The sequence below is a fragment of the Amblyomma maculatum genome, chromosome 9 (genome assembly GCF_055883805.1).
Source record: "Amblyomma maculatum isolate TAMU_Amacu chromosome 9, ASM5588380v1, whole genome shotgun sequence".
NCBI classification, from domain to species: domain Eukaryota; kingdom Metazoa; phylum Arthropoda; class Arachnida; order Ixodida; family Ixodidae; genus Amblyomma; species Amblyomma maculatum.
This window is the reverse complement of record NC_139352.1, coordinates 66,439,620-66,449,921: the sequence shown is the minus strand read 5'-3', so window position 1 is coordinate 66,449,921 and position 10,302 is coordinate 66,439,620. Positions and strand designations below refer to the sequence as shown.

The 10,302-nt window shown below is 44.0% G+C and overlaps 1 protein-coding gene across 2 annotated transcripts; it reads left to right on the top strand.

Moving 5' to 3' along the window:
- Nucleotides 1-5,851: 5,851 nt before the first annotated feature.
- Nucleotides 5,852-8,993, top strand: LOC146179271 (uncharacterized). 2 transcript variants are annotated; one of them, XM_084579856.1, is made up of 5 exons: nt 5,852-6,034; nt 6,934-7,122; nt 7,770-7,992; nt 8,373-8,469; nt 8,872-8,993. In XM_084579856.1, the coding sequence occupies exons 1-3, from the start codon at nt 5,889-5,891 to the stop codon at nt 7,777-7,779; spliced, it is 345 nt and encodes a 114-aa protein (XP_084435982.1). In that variant the 5' UTR covers nt 5,852-5,888; the 3' UTR covers nt 7,780-7,992; nt 8,373-8,469; nt 8,872-8,993. The 2 variants fall into 2 exon arrangements, with proteins under 2 accessions (XP_084435982.1, XP_084435983.1); XM_084579857.1 differs by lacking the exon at nt 8,872-8,993 and having other exon boundaries at nt 8,180-8,385.
- The last annotated feature ends 1,309 nt before the right edge of the window (nt 8,994-10,302 follow it).

The following is a 10,302-nucleotide window of genomic DNA, read 5'->3' as shown; positions in this document are numbered from 1 at the left end:
GCGTGCAAGGCTGACTAATCATTACGCAGTATACAGATGATCACAGATGACTGCATTGATGAGGACTCTCCAATGTAGAATTAAAGAGGCACAGGGAGTCTATCATTCGAAATAACTGAATAACTGAGTTACTTTATAATGGCATTGATGGACTGCGTTTTAAGAAATTGCGAACTCCCAGATAAATTGATCCTGCAGGAAAATGACTGAAACGCGAAACGTACAATAGCTGAAAGGGACTCTGTATGTTTAGTTGGGAGTTTAGTGGCACAGGGACAACTAAGACCAAAAAACTCCAAAACGATGTTTAACTAGTGCGTTATGTGTGAGATGTGATGGAAGATTGATGCGTTGTGTGTCGATACCGTAAACAAAAGGACGAAATCCAGTGTAAATAACTGGAAGCAATGGACAAAATAAACTTCAAATGGAAGTTAATAGATGGAATTTGGCACGAACAAGAGAGCGAGGAGTTTCCTCCTATACCGTGCTTGGTTACGACGCGCTCTTGTCAGTGCCAGGCTACTCCCTTTTCAACTAGTTACCAAGAATGAAAGTATGAAAACTTTATATATTCGTTAAAATTGCGGTTGCATGTAAATAACGCACGCCGTCATCAAATGATGTCACCCCTAATAAAACCTGGTGATGAAATAGCATGCAATAGTGATAAAAATTTCTGAAATGAGTGCGACAATGATTTTTATAAAATAGGCATGTTTAACGAATATGGGCCCTGAAAATGGGACGCGACAGTGCTCGCAGCGCGATGGCTGTCCCTGAAAGCAAGTAGGTGTATGTTAGACATGTGTGCCCGATTCGTAATCGTGACTATGTGGCTTCATAAAATAGTTTTTGTGATGGAAATACTAGCGCTTGGTCTGTCTTTCTCCGTATCTGTCTTCGTCCCTGTGGTGCCACAACAAGATAAATACTAGCTTTATCTTGTTCGCGGTTGCGTTGGAGCCTTCATATGGAAGGCACATTGATATATGTAGCCTTGATGGTGAAAGGGGCCCCTATAATCTACAATTATAGGGGCCAGTGGTTTAGCGGGAGGAAATAACTTACGCATAACAAAAATGCTAAGCTACAGCAATGTTTAGTGTCAGAAATATAGGATCACTTAGAATGCAGAGTATGCACGTGGTATGCAACACGGTGCGTGTTAATTTGCTGTAGCATAAACAAACTGGCGCATGTAGCTGTACGTAAGCAGACTAGCTACACAGAAGTCGGCAGGATCACTCCACAAGTGCCGATAATGTCGTGTAAAGCAAACAAAAAAAAAATATATCTGCTTGAAAGAGTAACAACTTTTTTACCGTGCTAATTGTTCAGGTGTCTGTTTTATTGTAACGAAGACCATGCAGGAACTCACAGTGAGGTGTAGTTGTGTGGACGAAATGTACACTTGAAGGTTTAAATAAGTTTCAAGCTCTCCAAAAAAGTTCTCGTTGCATGCTGGAATAATAACCAGCTGTCGAGGAAGTTTTTTTGGCACGAGCCAAAAAAAAAAAAATAGCTGCGCACGAGCTTTAGAAACTATTGCGAATTGAAATTTATGCCGCAAGAAAAAAAATATTACGTGTAGGCCGGGTAAAAAGCTATAAAAGCAGCGTGAGGTGCCCTGGCCTTCTTGCACGTAACATAACGTGCGACGAATACGGCATAACGTCGGAGAGCAAATAAAAAAAAAACAGAACGCAATGGCGAAAAAGAATGCAAAATAAATTCTCTCTCTCGAGCATGGTACGTAATTCTATTGGTGAAACTGTGGATATGCAATTGTGTGCTGAAATCTCATTTCAAACCGTCGGTGATGAGTAATTAAAGATCGGCCATGAGCAGTTTGGCATGTGATGACTTTTCAGTATTCCGATTATTGGACGTGATTAATAGTATCGCTTAATGGAGGCAAAACGTTTAGTAATGAAGAGATGAGGACAAGCGTGGAAGAAAGCACACATTTATACTTGAATGAAGGCTGAGCTGTCCAAAGGTTTTGTTTTGTCGCGCTATACACTTGCAGCACTATCGGAAGCAAGTGCGGCGTTTGCCACGTCAACTTCGACCAAGCTACATCCTCCACCCCACTACAGCCATACTTAGTGACGAGTTAGCCGACAAGGTTACGGCAGCCGTGTCAAGTCTTCTCGTTTCGATAAGTCTATCGAAAACGCAGAAAACTTGACGCTGCGATGCAGCGCAGTCGAAACTTCCGACAGTTACGGTGTGGCTGGCAAAATATATGCGGTGTGCAAGAAAGACATTTTGCACGACCCTTAACTGACATTCCAGATGTCATCGCCAGCCGAATACACTACTGCAAGTTCAAGCACACCTGCAAAGAGAGAGAAAAAAAAAGGATATAGGCAACCTGCTGCACACACACGAGTACCGCATTCTTTCATACTAACCGTGGCAGCAAGATAAGCCCGCCGGACTCCCGAGAAGCTCGGGAGGCAAGCCTGACGCAGCTAACTTGGAAAAGAAAACGTGCCTACCCACCTTGGCTGCGCCGGAAACACGCTGTGCCGCAGACCGTAGGCAGCGTCCGTTCTTCAGAGTTGCTGGACGGGGCTGCGAGTATTTCCGAACGCCGAGTGCAGCCGCAAACCATATGTCGGTCAAAATCACGTGTGCGACCGAAAGACCGGTGACTCGACATAGTGGCTTCGTAGCAATGGCGTTCGGAACGAGTTTTTTTCCCAGTGACGCAAGCGGCAGCGGGCTCGCATAAACCCCCTTGAGGCAGCGAGCAAAGCATGGGTATAGGCCCTGTAGTGTTATGCGCCAATCCCAGGTAACGCAAAACATTGCCTAAACGTTGCCTGTATGTATGAACTTCCACACAACGTAATGCGACAAAATCTCACATTGCTGCGACGTTGCAAGACATACGTTGCCCTGACATTTAGAGATTACGTCATCATAACGTTTATAGGCATACACAGCACTGACGTTGGGTGTACACATCTCACCAACGTTTTGATAACATTGCTATTGCAACATTTATAAACAGGCCGAGTTAGATATTACTGGCAAAGCTAATAAAGCTGCAAAAGTGAAATGCGAAATTCCTGGTTGGACAAGAATATATGCTCAAGTGATAAATTTCAGCTTTATAACATGGAAACAATTTTAGATAGTAATTATTTTCCAACAAATCATCAGATCACAACGGTCAAAAATATCACAAACTATACTTTTATTAATTTACAATACTGTTGAGAGCCCAACAGATAGTGAAAATTATATCATGGACATGAGTGCAAACAAACACCGTGTTGTGGGAATGGTTTTGTCATTGTCAGAGAGTACCAAGCAAAGGTATGGTTTTTACAAGGGGAGCGCACAAAAAATAGCATCTGCATTTTTCTTGATCGGTAAGCACACACATTTTGTACCAATTTCATTGATGCTGCACGTACTCAGACCCCGTGAAAGTCCTCGGGCTCTGTAAACACCTATGTCAACAGACCACAGCGTTGCATCATGAAAGTTACTAATATCGGCATAGTGCTGCCCGCAAATAAGGACGTCACCTTCGGCTGCTATAAAATTTCTTATTAGGACAAAATTTCCACCCGTTATCCTCACACAGCTGTCTTTTGGCTTTGTAGAAAACACTTTTTTTCCAATCGTAGTCTTACTGAATCGCTGCACCCGAACTGTTTCAGGGACTAGTCCATTTATGTGAATATTGAACAGCTTGATGCCATCACTTCTAGGAGTCACTGGTTGCTTGAACTGCTTTAGTTCAGCTGCTCGCATAAAAATTTGTTCCGTAGGAAGGGCATGGCCTCTGGCCAGTCTCTTCAGCTTTCCTAGAAAAGCTTCAAAAGGAAAGGCTGAAAATAGGGCAATGTGGCGAAACCGTCGCACATCATCTTCCAGATGCGAGAGGCTATGTATGCTAACATTTTAGATGCCACTGCCATAAAGCTTACCTGTCTCTGTAACGAAGCTAAGCAGCAGCTGCTCAGCATATTCACACAAAGTCATATAAAGATCGGGTGAGGCCAGTATTGTGATGGTACAACTTAGCTTCAAAAGTGCGTGTAAAATGGATGAGCAAGGTGTTGCTTCAGAACAATGGGGCCAAAGTAAACAAGGAAGTTTCTATACTCGGATGCCTTCCAAAATTCTAGAACACGCAGGGTCCTTGGAACGCGCTGAAGCTCCTGTGGAGTGTTGACAGCCAAAGTAACTAAGTTCTCAGAAATGGCCCTACGTGCACTCAAAGGCAGCATTGACGCTGATGGGGCAGTGATGTCCAATACTGCACTAGAAGTCTTTTCATAACTCTTAAGCAAACCAAACGCATATAGTCTAGTGGGAACCAGTCCGATGCCCAGCTTGAGCAATGGTGATGTGCAATTGTGATGATCAGGCTGTGTCATGTGTTGGTGAAGTTTTCACCTGTACGCAGAGGGGCCAACACATCAGGAAATATAACTTTCCTATGCTCTACAGAGTACATGCCTTTTTGCATGTACTTTTCACATGCATAGTATGCTGCATGTCTCTTGGTACATTTAAGGAATGCCCGCGCAGGCATGTCGCAAACAAATGCATGAACAATCACTAGGGAACACAGCTTCACCATGGTGCAGTCCAAGCTCTAAAAGTGAACACTCTCGGGTTTTGAGTCCCCTATGTAGAGAGCTGCAAGGAAAGGTTCATTTCGCGAGCTTTCTTCGGCTCGCACAACCACAGGCCAGAACTTGTTTCGACGAACTCCTAGATAAGGGCACACCATCGACGTTCATTGCCAGGGAAATCACTGAAGCGCTCACTGATATGGCTCCACTTTCTAGTTGCTGAATGAGGTTTCCAGTGACGCCAAAAAAGCAGTAAGTGCCACTTCCCATGCTGGTGACAACTGGCATGAGGCGTCCGCAGCAGTGTTCTGGCATCAGAAGGGAGGTCTGGGTGGTGCGGCTGCAGAATTTTCAGAAGCTTAGTGATGTGGGCGGCAAAAACGTTATTTACAGCCCATGAACGAAGTGGGTCGTGCAAAGCCGGAGCTAAATCCACCTCACTCTCGCTTGACGAAAAATCACGGAGCTCACTGCTGCATGAATACTGCTGTATAATTTTTTCTTGAGACTCGGCAACTTCGCCAGTTGGCGGTGGATCAACGGGACACAATGGAGAAACCAATTCTTCATCGTCATTGCTATGATTACTAGCACTGGACTCACTGCTGTGAAACACCACCCTCTCAAAATGTTCCTCGGCAGTAGCTAAGTTTCAACTTGTAAGGGACTGCTGTACAGTAGGGCTATCAGATTGGCAAAGTGCTGCTATTTTGGTTGCCCTGCGTCAGAATTTGTCTTCTTCCAACATCAATGATACACCACTATGTCCTCTCCATCGCTGGTAGACACAGCTTTACTTGCAAACACGAGCGGTACGCATCATGGTGCACTGAAGGTCATCGACGAATGAGCAGTATGATCACTTGCTTCAGCTACGCACAAGTATCGGGATTATAACAGCGCAAAGCTGATACATCATGATAAGGCGTGTTGAGGAGAAAAAGCCACTTTTCCGCACTGCTACACAAGCATTACCCGTGAGATGTGAACACACACTGGCTGGGCTTGAGCTTGGCTCGACTACACCTCGTTTGTGTGCCATACATTGCTTGTCTTGGCCGTCTTGGCCAGCGAAAGCGTTTATGTAATAAATAACCATAAATAAACAATTTTTTGCAAATAAAAAAACTTTCACGCAGTAAATTACTAAGCTTGAACATTAGCATAAATTAATAAATATTTACTTCGTATTATTTTGCTGCGTTCAGGCGGCACCATGCGGCACCACATTCAATATGGCGGGACAAAAGAAACACGACGACATGGCTCTTGTGGGGCTTAATGGAGCTTTTTCGCACGTTATGCCTTGTCTTGCCACTTGCCTGTGCTCGTGTGCATTTTGACTTTGAGTGCCTTCGTGCCGACTTCGCAGCCGCATCACGTGCGAACTCAATCTTCCGACTGTATGCACTGTTCATCGCTCACAGGTGAGTTGCTATTGCTTTGGTGACCTCCCTTTTGGCTTGTAGGCATATCTCAGACTGCCGCATCTGGAACCACATTGGATGCGCCACGCGTTTTCTGTTTATTCCTTGCAGCTTTGTTAATCAGAACTTCTTTGTCATTAACGACTAGCATAACAGTGCTGCGCTGCCTCGCATCACAGATGTTCAGCAGAGCTGCTTGTGTTCTGATCAGGAGACAAATGCTGAAATTATTTTGCCTCTTTGGCGGTGTGGTCACCGTGACAGTGTCACGCTAACGCCTGAGTTGGCACGCCCGTGGCAAGAGCCGCATCATTAGGTCTGTGTGACCGATTAGTGTCATTAATCGTTTGCTCGAAGTGTGACTGAAAATTCGTCTAGTTTGATAGCCCACAGGCCGCCGGTTGGGGCCACCAGCCAGCCATCTCGCTAACTAACTTGCTCAGTGTTTGTATGCGCCCTTTGCCATTCCGGTTTAGCATTTTGGCGCTTTGTTTGTTTGTGTGTGTGTGTGTGTCATCTGCGTGGACTGAAAATAGTTGGAAGTTAAGTATGCTGAAATTCTTCGCCACGACTGTGTTGCGCTGTTTTTACTTTAGAAATCAGCAGTAAACTTCTTGTTGATGAAAATTTCTAGCACATGCCAAGTAGGAGATAGTGTTTGCAGCGATTTAATTTCCTGAAACGCCAGCAATAAGTGTGCAAAGAAAACTAGTTTCAATGACATGCATCTCGCTCAGCTGCTGGCAAAATACACACTGACCATAAATTGACCCTCATTGATTGGAAACTTGAGCAGTGAAGTGCAACTCAGTAGTGTCTCTTCAACAGAGGCACTTAGAAAATAATGCCTTTGACTTGGCACTAGTGCTTGTTATGCTAACTGTGCTATATTCTTGCAGGATGTTCTACATCGTCGAATTCAGCAGTGCGGACGGAGTTGCTGCCGTCCCCAAAATTCTGGGTGCAGAATGGGGAAACATTATGGCCGCCATACCAAACCCCGTCTCGTTGCCCAAGCGCTATAAAAGACTGCGAGGAGCCTGGAGAAGAATGGATTGCACACAAATGCCGAATCTTAGGCGAGACTAGTACGTCATTTTTTTTTGTCACAAGATAGTATTGTGATTATAGGGTAGTTGGAGCTTTAGGTTCTTGGTTGTGGCAGTGTACAAAGGCAACGATGCACATAAGTTAAGCACTGCCAGAGGGGAGAACTTTTGAGCCAAAATGGTGAAATAATCACACATTATCTTAATTTAATGACTCTTATCAGTAATCGTGTTTGTTGCTCATTGGCTCAAGGTTCCTGTTATAGTGATATTGTTATGCTCTTATTTTAATAATATTGTTGCTAAGCAGTTGTGAACGTTGCCTTTTCACGGGTCTGCTTACTATTTTCATTCAGTTTCCCTTTAGCCGTGTCATTCAATCTTTCTACACTGAACTCTTTGCTTGCTGCAACATATGCTGACGCAAAGAGAAGAGAGAAGAAAGCTGAAGAGGTGTCAGATTTGACAACTGATGAGGAACGGCTGACAAAAAGGCCAAGAAAGCCCACCAAGAAGGCATTGTATGGAAGTACGAGTCCAGTTTTGCTGCTAAAATGTTTTTGCCTGATATGTTTACACTTTCTATATTAATCATGCATATTCCATTTGCTTTGCTGCTATATTTGTGAATGTTACTTTAGCAAGCCACTATTGAAATAACTGAATTGAAACATTTTTAACTGCAGTGTCGGATGAAGCGGCAGCAACGTTCCAACAAAAAAAAAAGGAAACAGAAGGCTCTTTTTGCTTGTGAGGAAAGTGAAAGCGATGAAAGCTGCGATAATCATCGCCTACCATCTACAGTTCCTACACAACAAGCCAAGCAACTACCATTCGTTGGCCGTCCTCCACCGAGACCAGCACAAGTACCAGTGAGCCCAGCAGCACAAGCAGAAAGCGGCATCCAAGGTAAAAACTTGCATTGTACCTGTAGTGGGTGTTGTAAGCAACATTTTACTGTGCACTGCACGTTATAGCTCTATATTTGTGGTTTTATTCTGGCACAAATATATATTTGGCTATTTTTTAAATTCTGGCCAGCAGTCCATTTTTGCTGCTGCGTATTTTCTAATTTTTTTTCTTTTGCTCATTTCAGGGCTTCTGGAGAACCTTGTGCAAAAGGTGTGGATTCATTGAGTCGTATAATAGATTGAGATGCACAATTCAATGTACGCATAAGCGTGTTCACAGTTCATAACAGATGTAATGGGTTTTGTTAATTTGTAGTAAATATCAGTGTGTGTCTAGGTTTACTGCCCTAAGTCTGTGATATTGTTTTGTTTGCGCAGTGGCCCTCCGGCAGTCTTGCCTGTTATGCAAGGAAGTGGACATGAGACATGACATTGGCGACCATTTTCGCCACGCACCAGCACGCTGCAAAAAACGGTAGGTCTGTTATGCTGTGTACGGAAGCTGGACTATCATTTAGTCTACTTGTGCATCAAGCTGTGCAAAAACTGGACTTGTCACAGTCACTTAGCTTACCAGCATATCATATGGAGCAGCATAGGCAAAACCTATGGGACATAAAAGTAAACTTCTAGGATATAGTGTAAGGCCATCAATTTTGCATCAGCTGTAATTTTGATGGTTTTAAAAGCGGAAATTCAGTGGGTGCCCTGGTGTTCTTTATTTTTGTACTATCTATCCAATAAATATTGGCACGCTCCACACACAAGTAATTCTGGTCCTGCAAATTTAGTTTTAGATGTCTGATTACTTTGTAAGTGCTGTCTTGAATTTTGGCTGAATAATAATCTTTTTTGTGTTTTTGTTCTTTTAATTTAGTGGCCTAATTCATGGAATGGATGACCTGGCAGCTATGTGATTGCTCGTCTCTTCATGGAATTGCTGACTCAACAGATGTACAATCATGCCAAATAAATTGTGTAAATGATCTCACATGTGCACCTGACGTAATTTTTGCACTGGCTGTGTCATTCAAGTGACCGGGCAGCAGTCAGCAGACCACGATTACTGCGTAACTGCCTTTTGGTCGGTGCCTTGTCGACATATAAGCATACATTAGTCACTTCAGGAAGGCAGAACGCACTCATGCACGATTCGTCAGCTATGGCTGCACCTTGTCTAGTAGGAACAGATGTTGCGGGTTATGTAGCTTTTGCCTAGAAGCTCCTTGAGGAAGGTACCGCATGCATTGTTTAGAATACATTAAAGTAATGTACAGGCAACGTTTTTTTTGTCATTTTTTGTTGGCATAACGTTGAAATAACATAACGTCAACGTTTTCAGAACGTTGTAGGAACGTTAGGGCATAACGTTATCTGGTGATCAAAAATAGTGACATTAGCAACAATCAGGCAACGTTGCTCTCTGACATTTGTGGCCATTCAGATAACGTTCCAGTGACATTTTGCGTTACAATCATACGTGACACGACGTAACCCCTGGCGACGTCCGACCTCCAAAGATGCCCCGAGCCGCTCTGCCTAAAACCCAAAGCCCGCGAGTTTGTACACACGGAGGAGTGGCCAGCCGGAGGAACAAAGAAAGGAAGAACCGGATGCGAGCCGCGAGTGGAGTCTGTGTGATTGCGGGTGCGAGAGATTAAACAGCTCGTTTTTAACAGTGTCGTCATTCAGGATTAGCCCTTAAGACGACACAAATCGGAACCAAAATGGGATACCCAAAATGAACCAATAACGATGCAGCAGAGCGACGGCACCACACTTAATGAAGACAGACGACTCGGCGTTGTGACACACCAGAGATGGAACAAAGAAGCTCCTGCTTCTCAAGTCAGACCAATATAAGCATTGAAATGCATTCTGAACGCATACTCCGCGTCACTGACCTAGCGTTGGAAGTGATGACATTCGAGATTCGAGAATCACCCCACTGCTGTCAACAGAAGATGACAACAGAAGAAGAGCGATGTTGATGCTTCTTGCCGGAAAGATTTTAAACATCTTTATGCCACTCTAAGACTCGAGTCTTTCGTACGAAAACGTCGTTCAATGAATAAGCAATCATTTTTCACCAGAGAAGAACATAGTCTTCGGGCGTCTCGTGTTCCACTAAGCGAAGCAGGAGAAAAACGAAACAATCGATCAGTTTCACCTACGTGTAGGACAGCTGGCAGCCGCGTGCTGTTTCGTTGAGCAGGATGTAGAAAGTCTATCAGAAATTAGAGGAGGCACCGCATGATCGAGGTTGGGGAGAGTCACCCTTCGAGAGCAGGAAACTCACACTGAACCG